This window comes from Hippopotamus amphibius, chromosome 15 (assembly GCF_030028045.1).
Source record: "Hippopotamus amphibius kiboko isolate mHipAmp2 chromosome 15, mHipAmp2.hap2, whole genome shotgun sequence".
Classification (NCBI taxonomy): Eukaryota; Metazoa; Chordata; class Mammalia; order Artiodactyla; family Hippopotamidae; genus Hippopotamus; species Hippopotamus amphibius.
The window spans coordinates 69,277,718-69,299,374 of NC_080200.1; the positions used below are offsets into that span (position 1 = coordinate 69,277,718).

The 21,657-nt window shown below is 65.5% G+C and overlaps 1 protein-coding gene across 1 annotated transcript; it reads right to left on the bottom strand.

The window, feature by feature from the left end:
- Positions 1–2,519: 2,519 nt before the first annotated feature.
- SLC6A18 (solute carrier family 6 member 18) lies at positions 2,520–18,949 on the bottom strand. The gene is made up of 13 exons (XM_057708465.1): positions 18,779–18,949; positions 13,880–14,020; positions 13,105–13,242; positions 12,411–12,592; positions 10,556–10,666; positions 9,631–9,743; positions 8,631–8,759; positions 7,015–7,171; positions 6,272–6,476; positions 5,818–5,977; positions 4,132–4,294; positions 2,961–3,104; positions 2,520–2,795 (listed from the first exon to the last, which is right to left on the bottom strand). Exons 1-13 carry the CDS (start codon positions 18,930–18,932, stop codon positions 2,520–2,522), a joined length of 2,073 nt encoding a protein of 690 aa, XP_057564448.1. The 5' UTR covers positions 18,933–18,949.
- Between the last annotated feature and the right edge of the window lie 2,708 nt (positions 18,950–21,657).

The following is a 21,657-nucleotide window of genomic DNA, read 5'->3' on the forward strand; positions in this document are numbered from 1 at the left end:
GGCAGGCGGTCCCTGTCTGTCCACCCCCCTCTGTCGTCCGAGGGATCCTCCCTCTCCTGGCCCTGCGTCCTGGCCACTGTGGGGCTCCTTTGGTCACATGCTGTCATGTCCACTTGGCTGGACTTAGGCACAGAAACCAGAGAGGAGCGAGATAGGCCTGGGAACAAGGCGTCCCAGAAACGGGGGGCTCTTCAGAGGGGAGCTTGAGTCCCCGAGGCTGAGATCTCGGGGGGGGGGGAGGGTCCTCGTACGTGCGGCCTCCCTGCCCTGGGGGTGCACATGGGGCTCTGTTCAAGGTCAAGGACTGTGCTTGGGGGGCCGTGTGGAGGACCTGGGGAGAACAGGTGGCCCTCACGTCGTGGAGAGATGTGACCAGGGGGGCCCCAGAGAGAGCTTGTCCGGGGAGGCCGGGGGCTCGGAGGCAAGGGGCACGTTTCAGCCTCAGCTCCTGGTTGGGGGTGGGGGGGGGCAGTGAACCACACAGATGCCCCCCACCCAAGGCTGTGGCTCAGCAGGCCGGGGAAAGTGAATCTTAAACTAGTTCCAGGTGATGCTGATGCAGTGGACGGGGGAGGGGGACCGCAGGCTGGTCTGGGGGTTGTCTTCCATGCAGTGACCCCAGGGATGCAGCAGACAGAGCTGGCTGGGTCGAGGGTCCAGGGTCAGGAGTCTGGAGCGGGTAGGGTGAGGTGGTCGGGACACAGGAAGAGGGACCGGAGGTTGGAGGAGGGGCTTGTATGAAAGCAGAGGGCCCCCCCCCATAGCCTCTCAGAGCCCCTCTGTGTCCTTGGTCAGATCCCCGCCTCTGCGCCCACCCCGGCCTCACGTCCCTGTGAGGTGCCCCCACCCAGAGACTCCATCGTCCAGGCCTGCCCTGCCTTGTGTCCGCGAGGCTGTGCCCTTCAGAGCCCTGCGGGGCACGAACAGGGGGGCGGCTCGGGGGGTGACCTGGGGCTGGGCTGCCAGCCCTGTGCCCGGGGACGTTGCGAAGGCCCTTGGTTGGCGTTTTGATGACACTGGGTAATTCCCAAGGCTTCCTTCCGGGATGTCGCGTGTACCTTGGCCAAGTGGGTGCTAATGCCGCCCAGATGGGCTGAGCGTGGGCGCGGGGCGCCTGTCGGGTTTATGGCCGTTGCCTGTTCACTGCCTCCGCCGCGGTGTCTGAGGGACCAAGTGTTTATGATGGACCCAAGTCCACAGGTGCGTCGTAAAGAGTCCGTGAGGGCCGACCTCGCCCACCTGCTGGAAGGGCTGACCCGCTGGCCGGGGCAGAGGGCGTCTCGTGCAGGGGGAAGTGACCGGGACCCCGCAGCTGCGCCCTGCTGACCTGCCACCGGCCACCGCGTGCTCCCGGGGCCCCTGGCATTTCCGTAACAGACCAGGCCCCAGGGGCCCGTCATTGCTCAGTTTGCTGACGTCTACACGCCTCTAGAACCTTGTTTGTGTACTAAATGCGTTTTGTCCCAATTTTAGTCGAACTCACATATTTTTACTAAAGTGTAAAACCCTCGGAAAGGGCCTATGCCCTGGTCAGGCTCAACTGAGTAAGGCCTCGGTCTGATTTATCTATTTATTAAAAGCACCACGCAGACTGCCACGTGTCCTCGGGTGAAACGTGAAAATAACATTCTGAGAAGCAAAGAAAAGCAGTCCGGTTTCTCGGGCTTCCCTAGGTCTAAACTGCACGTGCAGGACCCCCTGACTCACACGCGCCCCCAGACGTGCGCGGCCAGAGGCGTCAAGGTGAGAAAGGCGTGAAGAGGTGACTTTCAGTGGAAGGAGGGGCCAGGAGTCAGGGAGTGCGGCCTGCGGGCCCCCGCCCTCCCCGTGTGGCTTAGGACTCACTTCGGGGGCGCTCTGTGTGAACCCTGCCGTCGTGCCGCGCTCCTCTTAGGTGGGCAGTCGTGCCCACGCGCCTGTGCCCCCCGCCTGCACGCCTGGCCTCCCCTCCCCCACGGCACCGTTCGGCTGCGGTGGTTCAGCACCACGGACAGCACTTGCCGGGCCCTGGATGTGCGCGGAGGAAAGCGTTCCCAGCACGAGGACAGGGACACGCATGGCCTCTGGTGGGGGTCGGGAGCAGGCCCGTGTGTCCAGTGCCCGGCGCCTGAGAGCCGACCCCTGGCTGTCGGCGGAGGGCCGGAGCGGAGGGCGGACAGTGGGTCCCAGAAGGGGCCTGAGGGCTCGGCACAGGGAAGGACCAGGCGCCGTGAGGACGGCCTTCTTGTTCCTTCCTGACACGCGATTGACTGAGAAAGCCTCAAAAGAATAAAAGGCAGTGCTTCTGCCCCACGCCTGGGGAGAGCCGGCCTCCCGCGGCTTCCGCGGCCACGTCTCCCTGGCCTTCGAGAGCAGGCAGGCTGTGCTCCTGTGAAGATTCTCTGTGCACCAGGCGGCCCGAGCCTCGGTGGGCACCCCCGAGGTTCCCCATCACATGCAGTCGCACCAGAGCCTCCCCGTGACCCCGGGGCTCTAGGTAAAGAGAGGGGCTTCCGTGGGGCGGGGCCTCCAGTCCCAGCTCAGCTGCTTTGCCTCAGAGACCAGCCCTGCCTGCAGGTTGGTTCCCAGATGCGCGTGGCGCGCGGGCCCTCAGCTGTGGGGTGTAGCTGGGCCTTCCCAGACACGCCCCCGCCGCGGGCCTGGCCGTCGGGACCCCCGCTGACGTGGCCGTGGTCTCGCCGGGCACCGTGCAGGGCCACCCAGCCTGCCCTGGGCAGGACCACCGGCCGCAGGGCCCAGGAGGCGGAGCGGGCTGTGCCCCGTTGGGAGAAGAGCGTGTGTGTCGGAGCTGGGCTCTGGAGGGCGCGACAGAGTCGGAAACAACGACCACGGGCCTCGGGCCGGGCGAGCGTGTATTGGCGCGGTGGGGGCTCTGGCACAGGCAGGACCCTCCCCGCGGCCGCAGCCCCACCTCAGCAGGCCCTGCTGCCCCGCCGCGTCGCGTGCTCCTCCGGCCGCACGTCCTGCCGCTTCCGTCTGCACCTGGCGAGCAGCTGGGCCAGGGCGACCACCGGGACCCACAGCGCAGGCAGGAGGGACAGGAGCACGCAGACGGCCTGCACCCATCCCGGGTAGGGCTTTTCCTGCTGCAAGGGGAACTGCTCCTGCGGGACACAAGGCTCCGAGGTGGGCGTCCAGGGCGGGACGGGGCGCCCCCCGCTTCACTCCCTGGACGGAGCGAGGCTGACCCTCAGCCACAGGGGCCACGCGTCGTGTGGGCCAGCGGCACCCCGTGTCTTCCCGAGAGAAAGCTGCCGGGGGGGAGGGTGGATGGAACAGGCACGGGGCCGGTGGCCGCTCCTCGGGGCAGTGGGGACCCGGGCAGCCCAAGTTCCAGGGACTTGGCCGAGCCTCTCACGGGGCTGGGTTCTGAGAGACAGGCCTGGGATCAGGGGCGGCGTCTTCTGGAGAGAGCCGCCCCGGACCACCCCAAGGGGCTGCCTTGCCCTGATCCGCTGGGCATCGTCGGACCCTGTGCTCCCCCCGTAAGGGAGGCGGCACCCCCCCACCCGAGCTCAGGCACTGTGCTGCCGGCCACAGAGGCCCTGATGGTGAGTCTGACAGGACAACAGTCGGGACACGTTCTTGGAGAGAGAGCGCCTTTCCTGCTGCGCCTGCCTGGTCGTCCGGGGCAGCTCCTTTCTGGGGAGAGCTTGGAACCGGCCACGTCTCTGCTCCAGAGAGGGAGCAGCTCTGAGCCGCCAGACGGGCGGCAGGGCAGCGGGCGGCAGGGCCCACGCGGCTCAGAGTGGCGTGGGGGCCACGGGCCCACGCGCCGACGGGCTCGGAGGTGGTTTCTCATCTGGGACCTGGCTGGGCGTTTGCAGAGCCCATCCCAAGCCACGTCCCCATGGGAGGGGCTCCAGGGACCTGTGAGGTCACCGACGTCTGGAAACTGCCTCTGTCCTCCCGCCACTGACCAAGGTCCTTGCCCAAGGTCATGGGCTGCCAGGGGACATCGGGGTCCAGGGATCTGGGGTCTCGGAGCAAAAGCAGCCCACATGGCCCTTAGGGCGCGCATGTCCCCTGTAAGCGTCCTCTACCTGCCCCCCCGCAGGTGGCACCAGGAAGGGCCAGGCTGGGTCTGAGGTGGCCCAGGGCTCCCGTCCCCAGCCCACCCAGAGAACCTACGTGTCGGGGGTTCCAGGCCTTGTAAGCCGGCGGCGAGCTGGCCAGGAGGGCAGTGTAGGCCACGAAGATGCTCAGCAGCAGCAGGGGGCTGACCACCTTCCAGGTCACCTGCCAGTAGAGGCCGGGCTGCCTCCCCGTCATCCAGGCTATGTCGTCGCAGAACCTGCCACGGAGACGCCAGGCTCAGCTTCCCCGGCCACTTGGCCAGCGGCCTCTTTCCCGCCACCGAGAGGTGGCCTGTGGGGCGGTCCCCACCGCCACGCTGACCTTTGCCCCACGTCTCCCTGAGTGGCCCCAGACAAGGTGGCCTCCTTGGGTCCTGATGAGGACGTGCCCCCCAGGTCGATGTGTGGGAAAGGCCAGAGGGGGCAGGTCAGCCCGGCCCAGGGAATAGCAGGACCCGTGGATTTGGCCCTGGGAGGTGGGGGGCTCCAGCTCTTTGGGGGCAGGGCAGCCCCTGCTGGCCGGCCATGGGAGGCAGGGCAGTGCCGGCCCCGGGCCCCCGGGGTGGGAACAGAGGCCCGGGTGTGCAGCAGCCACGGCGGACACGGGAGACGGTATCAGCCTCGCAGGAGCCAGCCCTCCCGGGGGCCCCGCCCCTGCGGACCCGCCCCTCCCAGCACCGCTCCTCGCGGCTCCTGAGGTCTCCTTCTGAGACCCCGCCACCCGTCGAGTCCAGGGGCTCACTGTTCCCTCCACATCAGTGCAGACTGCTGCCTCTCACGCCTGTCTCTCGGGGTGGGCAGCGTCCCCGCGGGGACAAGCCCGCTGTCCCCGTGCCCACAGAGCGGCATGGAGGCCCGTGGAGCATTTGGAGCTTCTCAGAACCTCTTAGAATACAAGGTCAGGGGTCACAACCTTTAGGTCATCTGGGCAGGGCTACAGTCAGGGTGACAGGTGTTGAGTCCAGGCATGAATGACAATGAGAGTGACAGGTGTGTGGATGTGAGTGACAGGTGTGGTGCATGTGTGAGTGCAGGTGAGTGACAGGTGTGCAGGTGTGAGTGACAGGCGTGGTGCAGTATGAGTGCAGGTGTGTGACAGGTGTGAATGCAGGTGTGCAGGTGTGAGTGACAGGTGTGCAGATATGAGTGACAGGTGTGCTGCAGGTGTGAGTGCAGGTGTGAATGCAGGTGTGAGTGACAGGTGTGCAGGTGTGAGTGACAGGTGTGGTGCAGGTGTGACAGGTGTGCAGGTGTGAGTGCAGGTGTGAGTGACAGGCATGGTGCAGTGTGAGTGCAGGTGTGAATGCAGGTGTGGTGCAGGTGTGAGTGCAGGTGTGAGTGACAAGTGTGCAGGTGTGAGTGACAGGTGTGGTGCAGATGAGAGTGCAGGTGTGAGTGACAGGTGGGCCACAGGCCCGGACCAGGTGTGGTTGGGTAGAACCAGTGCAACTTATCCTCAGAGGCCTCCAGAGGAAGGTGGGGTTTGGAACCCTGGGCAGGGCCTCCTGGTACCCTCGTGTCCCCCTGTCCTTGGACCTTAGGAGTCCACCCACGTGGCTGGAGACCGGCCGCTCTGTCGCTGGCCTCCCCAGAGCCAGGCGGTGTGTCTGGGGGGCGGGCTTCTGTGGATGGATTTGTCTGGGGAGGGAACTCGTCCTGCAGCTGCCTGGGAGACGGGCTCCCCGATGCCCACACACATGTGCTCGGAGCAGAGGGGTGGGACCCAAGAAAGCCGACTCACCGTTTCATCCCGTAAACATAAATGACTCCGACCACCTCGAAGAACGCAAAGAAGATCAGGTTCAGGGAAGCGACGTAGCGGTCGAAGATCTCGAGCCAGTAGTTTCCGGACTGCAACGTGAAGCAGGTGGCCAAGAGGAAGCAGACCAGGCAGACCAGCCCTGGACACGACACCCATGGCGAGGCGTCTCCCCTAGTCCACGCCCCCCTTCGTGTCCCACGGCGCCCAGGCGGCTGGAGGGTGCCCTCGGGTGGGGTGGCCGCAGCGGGCACTGCGGGAGGGAGGCCCCCGCCCCGTCCCCTCTGAGCCTCTGGGCGTCGGGTCGAAGCTGCGGGGACGGGGCCCTCCTGCCCTCGTGGAGGAGGGGCATCTGGGCCTCGGGCAGAGTGGACAGAGGGTGGAGGCGGCAGGACGGTGAGGACGGGCCCTGCCGGAGGCCTGGCTGTCCACTCACCGGTCAGGGCCTCCTTGGGGACCCATCTGGGCATGAGCCCCGCGTCCAGGAGCGGGGTGAGGATGCTTTCCATGTTCCCGAACATGGACGACAGGCCCAGGCTGAACAGCATCCCGAAGAAGAGCACGGCCCAGACGGGGCCCGCCGGCATGTGGAGGACGGCCTCCGTGAAGACGATGAAGGCCAGGCCCGTGCCCGAGGCGCTCTGCAAAGGCGGGCCAGCACGCCCATGCCGGGACGCGCATGGGCACCAGCACGCCCACGCCGGGACGCGCGTGGGCACCAGCACGCCCACGCCGGGACGCGCGTGGGCACCAGCACCCTCCTGGGTCAGGCTGAGGTGGCCCTGCCCCGTCCAGGCTGTGTTACAACAACCTGCAGGTGCACCTCTGAGGGGAGGGGACCTGAGGGGCCTGAGGCTCAGGAGCCCATCTGACAGCTGCCCCAAGGACCTGGCCCCGACGGCCCCCAGCCTGCTGGCCCTGGCCCCGCAGCAGCTGGCCCCGCGTGCGGCTCCTCCAGCCTGGCTCTGTGGCTGCACTCAGGCCCCTCTCCCTGGGCTCTGGGCACCAGCAATGCCCCCTCTCCTGGTCGGCCTGGACCTCGCCTGCTGGGCGGGGCCCATCGGACACCCTGCGTTTAGGCCGATGGCTTTTCTAGGGCACAGGGTCAGCCCCGAGCCCTTTGCTCCTGACCCCAGGTGGCCTGCAGCCACCTGTAGCCCGCCGCGGCCCCTGGGGTACCTTATCCAGGAAGTCCTCCAGGCGGCAGGCCTCCAGGGGGAGCTGGGCCACCCGCCCGGGCCGGGTGGCGTTCAGGTGCACGAGGGCAGCGGCGTAGTCGTCCCTGGAGATGCTCTGGTCGGGGAGGTCGAAGGCGTTGAGGAGGTGGAGGATGTTTCTGTGGGGCGGGAGGCGGGGTGAGCGGATACCTGCGGGGCGGGCGCTGGGCGGGTACCCCTGGCCTCTTGCACACGCGGGGGCAGAGGCTGGTCCAGCCCTGGGCCCAGGGCCCGAACAGGGCCACGCGGCTTCCTGCCCCCACGACGCGGCCCTCAACCGCCCTGGGGGTGGTGCTCCCGGAGCTGCGGGTTGGGGGGCGGCCCCAGCGCCCCGCGTGCCTCCACGTCTGCCTCAGGGCTTGCAGTTCGAACACCGCGGGGGCTTCCGTGTTTGCGGATTCTCCTGGTCGTGAGAATGTACTTGTCACTTCGCGTCCAGGCCCCGCGGTGCCCCGAGGGCGTTTGAGCACACGTCCGGAGTGGCCAAGCAGTGTCCCTGCCAGGCCCTGGGACCCTCTGCCCTCTCAGCCCCAGAGCCGGAGCCAAAGCCTCTCACAGGCTAGTGGGGGCCGTGGTTTTCTCATTTTTGTGCTTTTTATTGGTGATTTTGCTGTTTAAGTGCCGTCCAGTGTCCCAAACGCAGCAAGAGGGCCGTGGTGCTGCCAGAGGTACAGCTGTGGGTGGGGGCCCGGTGGCGACGGGCCGACAGCTTTGTCCGCGGGGTGTTTAGGTGGCGCGGCTGGAAGAGCTGCTGTCCCGCGGCGGGGGGGGGGGGTGGGGGGTGGGGAGGTGCTGCTCACCAGGCGCGGCCACGGCAGCCTCTCCGGAACCTTCTGAGAGGCGCACGCGCTGAGCAGTGCCCAGAGCGCCTGGTGTCTGCCCTTCCTCAGCACAGCCCAGCAGGGTCAGGACAGGCGTGCTCCCGTGCGTGCTGACACGGCCGGCGTTCCGCGTGGACGTTTAGCAGCACACGGAGGGCAGGCTTGTGCGGCTCTGATGGGCTTTCACCGGGAAACCGCGTCGGGAGGTCACCCGGCCATCCCTCTAACGCGGTAACTTCAAGTGTGGGGCCATCCTAACGTGTGAACTCCTGGGCTGTTGTGACAAAACTACCGCAGACTGGGGGCTTAAAACAACAGGGATTCATCCTCTCCCAGCTCTGCAGCCAGAAGTCCAAGATCAAGGTGTGGGCAGGACCACGCTCCCCCCGGAGGCTGCAGGGGAGGGTCCTCCCCGCCTCTTCCAGCTGCTGGGGCCCCAGGCGTCATCAGGCTCGTGGCTGCGTCCCTCCAGCCTCTGCCTCTGCGGTCACCCGGCCTCCTCCTCCGTGTCTGTGTGTCCCCTGCTCTCTCTAATCAGGACCCCAGCCATCGGATTGGGGGCCCACCCTGTCCGCGATGACCTCATCCTAACCAGTCATCTCTGCAGAGACCTTACTTCCAGGTCAGGTCCCATCCCAGGTTCTGGGTGGACCCTCCACCCCACTCCCTGGGGAAATAGAAGGTCGTCCGTGGGACCCCCGCGTGGGGGCCGAACCCGTGGCCACCTCACCCCAGAGCCCGAGGGCGCCGTGCTCACCCATCCAGGCAGCGCCCGTGGTCGTGGGCCGCCTTGAACCCCAGGACAGAGAAGACAGCAATGGAAGCGTAGAGGGAGGTCATGCTGTTGACCAGGGCGATGGTCACCGCGTCCCTCGCGCAGTTGTTCCTGGGCAGATTCGTGCGTCGTCAGAGCCCCGGGGGGAGACGCTCGAGGGGGCCTGCCGCTCCCGCCCCGGGAGCCCCACTCTGCACCGGGGCCTGCCTGCGCTCCACCTGGAACACGGCGCCTCCTGTGCTCAGAGGACATCTCAGACCCCTCCCTGCCGACACCCTCCTGGGGACCCCAGCTCGAAGCTGCTGCTGGTGTAAAGCACTCAGCCCCCCCACCCAGGACCTCAGGGAGGCAGGGAGCCGAGGGTGACGGTGCGGAATGACGGCCGTGTCAGCACGCACGGGAGAACACCCACGGGTGCGGTCGGGGTCTTCTCCGAAGGAGAGACGCACACCAGCCGCTGTGTGAGAGCGGAGGCGGAAACACATCACGTGCGATCACTTGAAGCCCCCAGGCCTGGCTCCCACGCGCCCCGTGGCCCCCGCCCTGCTCCTGCACCCCCGCCTGCCACCCACGGACAAGCAGGTGGAGGGAGTTAAGGGCATCACCGCTCGTGCCGTGTGGTTTATGACCCGCGGTCGTCCTTGGAGCCACGGCCAGTCGGCCTCATAAAGAGGCGGAGGCCTGGCGTCTATTTTAAGTGACTGGGAGGCTGACACAGGCTGTATTTTGCTTTTATGGCCGCGTGCATCACGCAAGGGCGGCCGCCGGTTATGGCCTTGTTCCGGGGTTTGGTGACCCAGGTTCCCTTCCTGCAGCTGCTCCAGAACCTGCTGGACGCTGCCCAGAGGGGCCCAACCTCCTGGCCCTTGGCGGGGGGGATGACTCAGTTCTTATCAGAAGCACACACCGGGTCCCCCTCCATCCCCGGCAGGAGGTCACGGCAAAGAAGTGCTTAGGGCGCCCCTCTGAAGCCCGGCCCTACCTGGGCGGGTTGTAACTCGCAAAAGCGATGTGCCCTCCGAAGGCCAGGGACAGAGAGAAGAATATCTGGGTTGCTGCATCCAGCCACACCCGGGGGCTCTGCAGGACCTGCATCTGGAAGGAGACGGGGGCCGAGGTCAGCAGACAAGCCACCCTGGCCCGGTGCCTCCTGTTCTAGAAAATTCTCAGCGTCCCTGGGACCCCTCCCACGAGCGGTGCTACCCACTCAGGCCCCGAGCGCAGTTTGGATCCGCACGTGAGGAGCAGCTGACGCGGCCGGCGCAGGCTGCCTGCTCGCGACGTGTGATGCCCCCTGGGTCCCCCCCATGAGACGTGTGGCCCTGAGAACTTGGGGCACAGCCCGCTCGGGACTGGGAGTCGGGTCTGAGCTGCGAGGCCTAGGCGTGTCTGCTCTGATCCCCGCAGGCCTGGGTTTCCGAGGACCTGAGGGCCGGGTGGGGCTTCCGTGCACACAGTGCCTGGTGTCTCTCCACTTGCATGCCGGGGCCCCTCCCTCCCCCGGGCAGGGCCCTGCCTGGGAGGCTGCGGGATGAGCTGTGCAGTCCCAGGGATGCTGGGGTCCCTGAGTCTGTGGAATGGCCCTGTGGCTCCTCATCTGGTGGGGTCACGCTGCTGGAGAAGGCCCAGCCCTCGAGATGTGGGGCCTGGGACCCCAGGGGTGGCATGTTTGGGTCTGCAGCCAGCCTCTCCCCTGAACCCCCGTTTCACACCAGTCCCCACGTCCCAGACCGCGTCCTCCTCCTGCTGCCTCCCTCCGAACCTGAGCCCCGAGGCCCCAGGCTGCTCCTTCTCGTGGCCACATCTCTGCTCCCACTGCCAGGAGCTGGGATGAGCTGGGTTGGGCGGGCAGGGGCCCCCACTCGTGTGCTTCCTGAGCCTGGACCCCGGGAGGGTCCCCCACTTACATCAGGCGTGAACAGGTAGGTCAGTCCTTCGGTCGCCCCGGGCAGGGTGAGCCCTCTGACGAGGAAAACCGTGAGGACCAGGTAAGGGAACAAGACCGTGAAATAAATTGCCTGAAAAAGGCCTGTTGTTAGTCTTTTCAGTGTGTCTGTTCCACGCGAAACCTTGAGCGAGGCGGGCGTACAGAGACGCTCGGGCCCTCTGCCCCCGCGCCAGGGGGCCCCGGCTGGGGATGCTGGGGTGTGGGCTCCCCCTGACACTCACACGTGGACTCTGCTGAGGCAGGCGATGGCCTCCCTGGGGCCACGGTCAGGCCCTTCCTCCTGCCACCCTGTGGCCTCACCTGGCTGTTTCTCGGGGTCTGTGAGGCCACATGCCCGCCCACACCCTGTCCCCCAGCAGGACCAGCCCCCAGTGCTTTCAGGGTTGGGAAGGGGTCTGGACACACGGCGTCTGCGAAAAATAAATCTGCAAATGGACGCCCTTCCCTCCTGCCCCCCAGGCTCCAGATGCAGACGCTGGGGAACCGCCTGAAGCGCCGCGGGGCCTCCGGCAGCGGGGTTACTCAGGGTTCCTGGCTGGCTTGTTGGGCCCGACGGCTGCTTCCAGAATTCCAGTCCGCTCGCACTTAGAACCCCTCACGTGAAGGTCGTCATCACCCTCACATGGTAACTGACAAAAAGCCCAGGCACACATGCACATGCAGACCTGCAAACCTGCACAGCCACGGACCTGGAGGCCCCGTAGAAATGCGTGGAATTTCATCACAGTCATTTAAAGGATAGACGTATAAAATATCGGACTTATCCAAGCCCAGAAGGAAGAGAGGGTCGGAAGCCCTGTGCTGGGTGCGATTTGCAAGGCAGGCTTGGGAGCTGCAGGCTCAGACTCCCCTGGTCCTTTCCGCATGGAGACCAGGTGACTATCAATGTATTTTTTTCTCATTGTCTAAGTCTTTTTAAAAGATAGTCCACTGTTTGAAACAAAAATGCTGAGAATGTGGCAGTTTCCTAGCAGTCTAGTGGTTAAGACTTGGCACGTTCACTGCTGTGGCCTGGATTCAATGGCCTGGGTTCAATGACCAGGGAACTAAGATCCCACAAGCCATGTGGCACGGTCAAAAAAAAAGGAAAAAAAAATGCTGAGAATGCACTTGCTATTTATAACAACCTGTAAGTAAAATGTATGACAACAGCGTGAACACTGCAGGGAGGGGTGTGATGCTGAGAGCTTCCTCTGTGCCGTGGTGCAGCAGTGCTCAGAGACAGACCGCGATGCTACAGCCCCTGATTCGACCACCAAGTTACGGCTAATAAGCAAAGCACATCAAATGGGATCAAAAAATACTCAGAAAAAGAGTGAAACAGGAACAAAGAACAGTGGAGACATGCAGAAAACAAGTACAAGATGACAGGCTAAACCAAACCAGATGAATAAGCACATTAAATGTAAATGGTTTAAACACCCCAAATGAAAAAGGCAGGGATTATCAGACTGGATTAAAAAAGCAAGACCCAACTATATGCTGTCTACCAAGAATCACACCTTAAACAAAAAGACCCAAAGAGGTGAAAAGAAAAAGAATTGGAAAAAATGCACTATGTTAATCCAGTCAAAGAAGGCTGGAATGGCTATTCTAATAGCACCGTGGACTTCAGAGCAGACGGTCTCCAGGCTGAGGAGGTTCACCTCCTGGTGATAAAGGCGTCCGTTCTCCAGGGACATGTGACAGTGCTGACGTCACACTCCCCTCCTTGCTGAGCCTCTAAACCCCAGAGGCCAACGATGATGGACGTGGAGAGGGGTCCTCTGGGGTAGAGGGAGCTGGGCAGCTGGGTCTGGCCTGCCGGCTCTCACCTTCCCAGTGGTCTCAATACCTCTGATGACACAGAGGTATACGATGGCCCAGGAGGCCGCCAAGCAGACCAGCAGTCGCCACTGGACAGAGCCACTGTCGTTGATGTTGGCCGTGATGTTCAGCGTCTGCCGGTACCAGAAGTAGCTCACGGGGCTGCTGTCCCGGCATTCCCGCAAGAGCCCTGGTGCGAGGCGGGGCCTGTCGGGCTGGCTGCAGGCTGCACGTGACCTGGGCACACCAGGCAGGACCACCGCCACCCCGAGCTAGGCGCAGGGAGGATGACCACCCGTGGGCTCTGCAGCCAACGTGGGGAGCCTCCCTGCCCAGCCCCTCAGTCTGGGCACCCAGGGCTGGCCTTGTCCAGCATGTGCCCAGCACAAGCTTTATCAGACAGAGGCAGGAAGGGAGAGAGGTCAACCCAGCCTCACGAGTAAACTTGAAAACCGTGTTTCCCATGTCTGGGAGGTCTCCCCAAGGGGTGACCTTGGCTGGGTCTCCACCTAAAGACAGTCCAGGCAGAGCACTGCCCTCTCGTCGCCAGGCCCATGAGCGGCTGCGAGGGCCCAGGTGCTCCTCGGTGAAGGAACGGGGGCCCGGGGCCCTGGGTCCCACAGTGAACAAGCAGCAACGGGGGTTACAGGTACCCGTTTCGAGGTGCCGACCTAGGCTTGGCGTCTGGTCTGAGAGCAGTACCTGTGCGGTTGAGGTCCGGTGGGCAGGTGCTCCAGGGCAGCGGGTGTTGGAAGGAGTTGAGGAGGTACCACAGCACCCAAGTTAGGACCGTGTTGTAGTACAGGCTGACCAGGACGGACAGGAGGAAGCAGCCCAGCCCTGTGGACACAGCCACCGTCAGCGCCCCCTCCGCCCCCCGTTACAGACCATCCTCATGCACGTCCTGCCTTTCTGTTCCCTACGTCGCCCCAAAGGGCTCCCGCTGCCCGCCCGCTGTTCTGCCCCCGGCTGCATCCGCCCGCAGGCAACCCATCGTCTTCCCGGCCACGCAGTGCCTTCTGGGCTGGGCCACGTTTGGGTCTCCCCAAGCCTTAGGCTGCTTCCAGGCGGGGCTTTCAGATGGCCTGCAGCCACCAGGTGTGTCACGGGCCTGTACGGCGGTGCCACCTCAGGGGCACACGGGGAGCTGGGTCCGCCCTCTGCCCAGTCTCCTCTTGGTGCGAGAGCTCCTGGGACAGGCAGGCTTAGCACTCTGCGTGCAGCGGCTGGGCGATCCGGGACAGCCTGCTGCTGCTCCGGGGCTGGCCAGCTGCTCCGCCACCGCGCCCTGCACCCACGTCCTCCGGCAGCAACGCTGCTGGCCGGGACCCCCGCACCTTTACATCAACGCGCCTCCTGCTTCTGCGGGTTCTAAACCGCCAGATGTGCCCTGGCGTGCTGATCAAACACCCATGCGACCCGCATGGCCCCCGTAAATGCAGCACCCCCCCGGCAGCTGTGGGCAAGGATCACGTACCTATTCCGCCCAGGTAGGGCGAGATGGCCGTCCACACGCCTGTGCTGCCCCGGCGCAGGCGCTGGCCGACGGCGAGCTCGACGTGGAAGAGAGGGATGCCCTCGAGGGCCAGGGCGATGAGGTAGGGGATGAGGAAGGCGCCTGCAAGACACGGCGGTCAGTGGGCAGCCCTGTCCACCCCGCCAGGCCTCTGGCCGGAGGATGACACGGGGGTGCAAGAGATGCACTGGAGGCCGCCCGAGGGGAGGAGACGGGACCCCCGTGTCAGGGTTGCCTTTGTTTTCGATGGCTTGGCGTCCGTCACCCCACCGTCTGGTGCTTCACGGGTGGTTTTCATCCACAGACGGCGGCGCGATTCTCGCTGAGGCCCCGTGCCCCCTGGTTCCGGGACCCCTGAGTGAGGGCTGGCCTGCTCACGTGGAGCCTTGGAGGAGACAGCACCCCCGACGGTCTCCCAAGCTCCGCCCTGAGTGCGGCAGGAACCCATCTCTCCATCCCTTCACCCAGTCCGAAGGCGGGGAGGTGGACGCAGAGTGGGTGGGAGAGGACGCCGAGGTCCCCGGGACGGAGCACGTACTAACCAATGCGAAGAACCCGAGGGAAAGGCAGGCGGAGACGGCGGTGGCCTTTCTGCTGGATTCAGAGTCCAGAGAGCTCACCATTGCACCAGGGAACCGCCGCCAGGGCCTTTCTGCACCACGAGCCCACGTGGATGGAGCGGGTGCCGGGAGGTGGTGGGGCCTGGCCTCCCCGAACCCACAGACCCGCTGGGCCTGCTGGGGAGACCCTGGGTCCCCACTGGACGTCTTGCATGGTCGGGAGGACGACTACGTCCCCAGCAGCGGAGGCTGTGCTGTTGGTGGTGTTGGCGTCTCAGCTGCGCACCCTTCCCTTCCGGTCCCCGCACCCTGAGCGATTGGGTCCAACGCGTGTGGGCCCCTTAGATGCTCCAGGACCAACGGCAGCCGCTCCTCACCCGCACACAAAGTCCAGGTGACCCCAGTGAGCAGCGCAGACCGTGAGGCCCCCCGACCATCAGCACCGGCTGCAAGGGCGTCGTCCTCCCCACACTGTCTGCAGGAAGCTTGGATTCGGCCTCCGAGGGCCACTTCCGCGAACCACAGTCCCCGTGTTCTTCACCAGCACAGCCTCCTTCTGGCTCTTCGTGTCACCATCCGCTGTTCGGAGGCTGAGTCGGGGCCCTGGACGGAGCAGATGGCCACGGAGCCCTCGGCCCACGTCAGCCTCTGACAGGACGCCGGGGCCAGTGCTCGGCGCAAACTGCTGACGGGTGTCTATGCAGCCGCAAAAGGGCGAAGCTGCACTGAAGGAGAACGTTGAATTCTGGAGGGATTCGGCCTCAAGGGAGGCACCGGATGCCCCAGGGACAGCCCCGCAGGGACAGAGCTGGGGGGGGTGTGGACAAAGCCCCGGTCACCCAGGGAGCCCCTGGGGGGTGGGGCAGTTGCAGGGCGGGGGCCAGGCCACAGATGGAGGAGCCTTCTTCCCTTCCCGCCCGTCTCCATCCTGCACTGTGGAGTTTCCTGCAGGCGGGCCACCCAGCCACCCACGGGCCTCGGGATGCACACCCGCAGCGTGGCAGGGACAGACACAGAACAGCCACGCAGGCAGGGACTGAGTCCCGGGTCTGTGATCCACTGTCCAGAAAGGGCTGCAGCTTCTGGGCCGGCCTCGGCCCCCTCCCCACCCCTGCCCTGAGGGGAAGGCCGCAGCCAGACAGGGCCCGGTGGGGGCCTTAGGGGCCGGGTGCGGTCCGTGTGACAGGGCCACCCAGAGGAAGCACCCAGGGAGGGGAGGGGCTCTCCCGTGTGTCACCACGTGCGCCAGACGCATCTCCGCCCCAACGGGACCGCCGTGGGGTTCGGGTTAGCTCTCAAGCCAGGCTCGGGCTCTCCACGTCCAGCCAGGGCACGTGCCCCCCTCACGCTGGATCTGAAGGTGGAGAGCTGTCCCCCCACCGGGTGGACCTCCGTGCAGCGGTCACGAGACCCGCGAGGCCGGGAGGAAGCGAGAACAGCGTGTCTGGTCCTCTTGCCCTCCCGGCTCAGAGCTCAGGGAACCCTCGGCGTCCTGCAGGTGCGGGTGGGAGGGTGCTGTCTGCGTGAACCGTTCCTGGGCTGCCACTAGCCAGGCGACTCCTGGAGGGTGGAGCTGGTGGCCGGAGGAGCCGACCACCTGACCGCGGGATTGGACCTTCCAGCCCCACCCCTGCCCACCGGGGAGACGGAGTTAATCACCCGTCAGTGCCCAGTGCTTCCGTCAAGACGGCCCGCCTGCTGGGACTTCGGGGTCCGCGGCAGCAGAAGCGCAGGGCGGGTGGCCCCCTGGGGAGGGCGGGGCCTCCGTGCCCCTCCCCGACCTGGCCCTTCACATCTCTTCCTGACTGCATTCTTCAACATAAACCTGTAAACCTAAGAGTTTTCTGGGTCCTGCAAGCCGTTCTCCCCTAGCAAATTAATTATTGAGCCTCGGCTCGAGTGTGTAGCCAAGTTGGCCAGAAGCCGTGGGTGACTTGCGGACCCGGTACTCCGGATTCGCACCTGAGGGGGCATCCTGTGGGGCCAGCCCGCGGCCTGTGGGGTCAGGCAGCCCGTCGGTGTCCACGGAGACCTGGAGACCTGGCCGGTGTGGGGAAAGCCTCACACGAGGGGTGCCGCGGCCCTGAGAGCAGAGGAGCTGGGGACGCGGAGCACACCGCGGTGCGGGGGGCGCCGTGCACGGCTGGCCGCTCTGCACCTCCGCTCAGGGCGGACCTCAGAGGACCCCCCGCCCACCAGCACGAGGGGAGGGGCGCTGGGTGCAGCACGCACCAGCTCAGTCCCCCAGGAAGTTGTCGTGGAGCAAAGAAGGTTGCGGTCAGCACGGCGGCAAGAGCCCGGGGTGCCCGAGATCTTCACGGAGAGAATCCCACGAGGACAGGAGGGAGAGGGACGCCCTGTCCCTGTGTGTGTGGCGGGGCGGGGGGGGAGGGGTGACGCGTGTCAGCAGGGGGACGGCTTCCCAAACCCGTCTGGGTGGTCGACGCCACCCCAGACCCCCAGGCAGGTGCGTCCGCGTCTTGAGTTCCTGCGGAACCGTGCCAGCCCCGGCGTTTACAGGGAAAGGAGAAGCCAAGAGCACGCGCTCTGCTGACCCAGGGCTCCTGCAACACCCACGACCTCACTCAGGGCCGCTGTCGGTGCCAGAGTCCACAGCCCTCCGGGGACACGGACGTCCCGGCGGGACAGGGCAGCACGGAAGTCGGGGCCTCTTACTGAGGGACCCCACCTGCGTGGCTCCCTGGGGTGAATCCCGCCTCAGAGCTCCGAGGTCAGCGCCCTGCGTCGCCGCCGGGCATGGGTGCTTCTGCCATCCTCTGACTTAAAACACAGCTCACCACCGAGTGGCGTCTAGGTGACGGGTTCTGCTCAATTCTGTTACAACGTCGCCTCATGTTTACAAAGCAGAGGCAGAATACTGACTGACGTCATGGGGCGTTTGTGCACCTTGGGTGACACACGGTCTGCTTGTCGCCTCCGTCTCATCGTCAAGACCACCAGAGGCCGTGAAAGCGGACAAAAAAGGGCCCCTCGCAGTGTGAGAAACGTAAACATCTCACGACATTTGGCCGAGAGCGTCCACATCTGGAAACAGATCTGTAGACGTGTTTCAAAGCCCTGGGCACGGCCGGTGACCCGGCTGCTCTGGCCACGGGCACAGCCGCCCCGACGGCCTCGCTGTCTGGACCTTGGGGGAGGCAGACCCTGCAGGAAAGTGGTTCCCGGGCCCCGGGTCCGGCAGCTCTGGGCAGCGGGTAAGGTAACGGGCAGGGACAGGCTCGCAAACCTCAGAACCCCGGTGTGTGGGGCGTGGCCGAGGCCCCGACAGATGCGCAGGGCACAAGGGCCCCGGGAGCCCCAGGCCGGGTCTGTGGCTGTGCTCCGGGGATTCCGTGCTTTCCGAGGGGCCGTCGAGGAGGCTCTGGTCAGGACACCCAGGGCCCGGGCGCCTTTGGGGCAGCCTTAACAGGGGTGTGTCTCCAGCAGTTTGTCTGCATTTTCAAATTTTCCTATATGCCCTGTATCTTCTTATAATCAGGAAAAAATAACATTAAAGACACCGTTTCTCTATAACCAGCCAGCTCGGCAGACGGTGCCCACGCGGGGTCCGCCTGCCATGCCGCGCCCCCCCCCCCCCCCCCCCCATCCACTGCTCGCCTATCTCTCGAGAAGGGCCGGCCGCCCGCCCTTGAAAGGGGAAGGGTGCCTCCCCGACCAGAAGACGCGCGTGAGCTGTCACCACCTCGGCCTTCCCGTCTCCTGGGCGGGAGGCCAGAGCGCGTGCCCCTAGAGAGACCGTCTCCAAACTTCCCACCAGAGCCCAACTCGGCTGGGAAGGTCGGCGGGCACGGGGGAACCGCAGGTCGGGCAGGGGCAGAGGGAGCCTCAGGTCAGACCCCGCACGAGGACGAGACTGCCTGGAAAGCCCCTGCCCCAAGTCTGGGGACAAAACAGGCCACATCCCACGTCCTCCCCCGAGGGCCACGGTCCAGCCAGTCTGTGGCCTCCTGTGCCCAAGAGTGAGCGTGACACCAGGAGAAACAGGCCATCGGCGAGAAGCACCCGGCAGAGCTGCTCCAGCCCCGGCTGCAGCCCGCGGCTTCGGGGCCGGGAGCCTGAGCTCGGGCCTGACCTCCCTGTGCGGCCCCCCGGGCCCGCCGTCTGCCGCGGCGCCCGTGAAGGAGCCTGGCGCCCTGACCGCCGCAGAGCCCGGAGGGCGGCCTGGTGAGCAGCACCGAAAACCCACGGCCGCTGGACCTCGGAGGACAAGTCCCCGGGGGCGCGTGCCCCCGACAGCGTGGAGACCGCGGCGGGGACACCGTGGAGGGCGCGGGCTCACCTCCCCCGTAGGTCTGGCACAGGTACGGGAACCGCCAGAGGTTGCCCAGGCCCACGGCGAACCCGACGCAGCTCAGGAGGTACTGCAGCTTGTTGTCCCACGTGGCCCGCTCGCCACCGTCCGCGGGCGGCTCAGGCCCCGGGGCGTCCGCCATGCCCACCACCCGCTCCTGGCTGCGGCCCGGAACCTGCGCTGGGGCTGGGAAGCCACGCGCCGTCTCCCCTGCAGGTGTGATTTTTCATAATTTAAAGGAAAACCAGTGGAGCCAGTTAATTGGTAACAGGCCCCCCCGCCCAGCCCCACACCCTCCCCCGCCGGTTCCCGCCCGGTGCCAACAGCCCACGGCTCTGCCACCACCAACACAAGAACCTGAAAGACAGCAGGGCTGGAGCACTTTTAGTTGTTTTTATAAAGTTGTTTATTTCCCAGTAACTTAGTGAGATACTTGCCGACTCACACGTAGCTGTGAAGAGTCGTACCCAGAGCCCACGCGCCCAGGCGCCCGAGGCAACATCCTGCAAATGTCTTGTCGGCGTCACAGCGGACACAGCGCCCGTCTGTCCCCAAAGGTGCCTCTGTCCCCTGTGCGGCCGCAGCCCTGGGGGCCTGCACGCTCTGTGTCACTACAGACGTGTCACCTCGAGCACGTTGTGTAAACGGTGTGACCTTGGGGTTGGACTCAGGCTCTGGACCCCCGCCGGCGGGGTTCTGTATGGCCGTGGAGCTCCGTGTCCACCGAGCACGGACCAGGTGGGGCCGCGTGGACGTGGGGCGAACCCCCCGGGCAACACTGCCAGGCCCGGGGCCATGTTTATTTTTAAGGCACACTTATTTTCCAAAGAGATTTCCAAACTCCTCAAATCGTCTGAATGTGAACTTTCCCCCTGGCTCCCAGCATTCTTGTTCTGAGGCGGCCCAGGTAAGTTCCAGGAGTTTATCACGGCCTCTGCATCCCCGGCGCGCCAGGGCCCCGGAATCCACACCGGTGCGAGCCCACCGTGAGCCACGGAGGTCGTGAGGGGAGTGGGGTCCCGGGTGCCCAAGGGGCTCCCTGGGGTGGGGGGCCCCACACCCGTGACCTCACTTTCCCTGCTCACCTCACCCGGGCAGCGCGATCCCAGCGGACGCGTGTTTAAAGATTCCTTTGTGGGTGAGAGGAGAAAGTGAGGAAAGGGAGAACCAGGGAAGGTGGAAGGTGGCGGGTGGGGAGGGGCGGCCGGGCCCAAGTTACCAGCACAGGTCTGTCCCTCCTGGCTTCCCGCGCCCGTTCCCTGTCCCCCCCCAGCGACCTCGCCCGCGGCCCCCACACCCTGATGCCAAGGCCCACCTGCCCCAGCTCTTCCCCGGGCACCAGCGGGCAGTGTGGGGCTCCGTGGGCGCCGCAGACCCCGTCCTGCCCCGTCCCTGCGAGGCTGGGGCACGGCTGTCCCCTCATCCTCTGCGTTTAGATGACATTTAGTATGAAAGGGGGTGATTTATTCAGACAAGTACGTGCGACACCCACAAAACCCGAATTTCTAACAATTTGCCAAAAAGCCTGTGAAAGAAGCCCTCACCAAGTGACAGAGAGAGACGGACCAGCCTGGCCCGGGTCGTGCCTGGGAGTGGGTCCCCTCCGTGTACCCCGGGCGGGGGCGTGGACCCACGGGGCCCTGAGCAGCGTTTTCCCAGCGGGGGGTCGGCACACGCCGGCCGCAGGGCAGGCGGGGCCCCGTGGGAGCTGGCGGGGAGTCTCCCAGCAGGAGGGACGTGGGCGCCGGGACCCAGCCCCCACGCGGTCTCCCCTCCCGCACGGAGAATCCTCAGACGGTCCAGTTTAACTTAAACTTTCAGATTTTTCCGTGGAAAGTGGAGGTGACCAGTCCTTGGAAACAAACACCCGGGTGCCACGTGACCCGGGCCGAGACTGAATGTTGCATCCCATTCCTGACGGGGAGGGAGGCGCGGACACGGCCCTTCACTAAGCGACACCAGCTGGACGGTCCTCGGGGCCTTCACGGTCCCTGGCGTTGGTCAGGCCGCATGGACCATCCTCCCCCTCGGTGGCCAAGGCCGAGTTACCTTGTAACTGGCTTTTCCAACACCGGGCTAAACATTCACGGAGTTAACGTCCTCCCGAGAAAACGCAGGGGGTTCTGCCTTCGGTCACCCAGGCTGAGTTTTACTGAACAGCTCATGGCTCGTGGAGGCCCGTGCGGCGGCGAAGCGGGTCAGCCTGCACGACGCCGGGACACAGCCGTGACCGGCGGCTCTCCTCGGGCACCAGGTGGGCGGGGCCCCCAGGACGCGGCCAAGTTCTTGCGAGCTCACCGGCCTCTTCTGGACGGGCCCTGAGAAGGGTGCCCCTGGCCACGGGGTGAAAGCCGCGACCTGACGGCGGGGGGTCCTGAGGTCAGAGGCGACAGCAAGGGGAAGGGTGGGGCAGTGAGCCTCACCCCATGGCCCGGGGGAGCAGGCGGCCCACGGCAGCCCGGCCCCAGCCCGGCGGCTCTGACTCTCCCTGGGCGGGGCTGGGGAGGGGACCGCCGGGCTGGCAGCCACGTGGGCGTGTACACCCACCCCAGGAGGGTCCCTCCTGTCCCCTTACACACCCCCGCGCGTGCAGGCACATGCTCACACACGATGTCCACACTCACACTCGTACACTCACACGTGTGCACCCTCACACAGCACACACACGCACATGTAAACACGCGCACACGTGTGCACACTCACTCACACACGCACACACACAGGCACACACTCACGTATGCACGCTCCCACACAATACACCCACAGTACACACATGTGCGCACACACACGCTCACACGTGCACACGTGAGCAGCCCATCCCCTCCTCCGACACCCCCCCCCCACCCCCGCGCTGTGGGCTGGGCCGC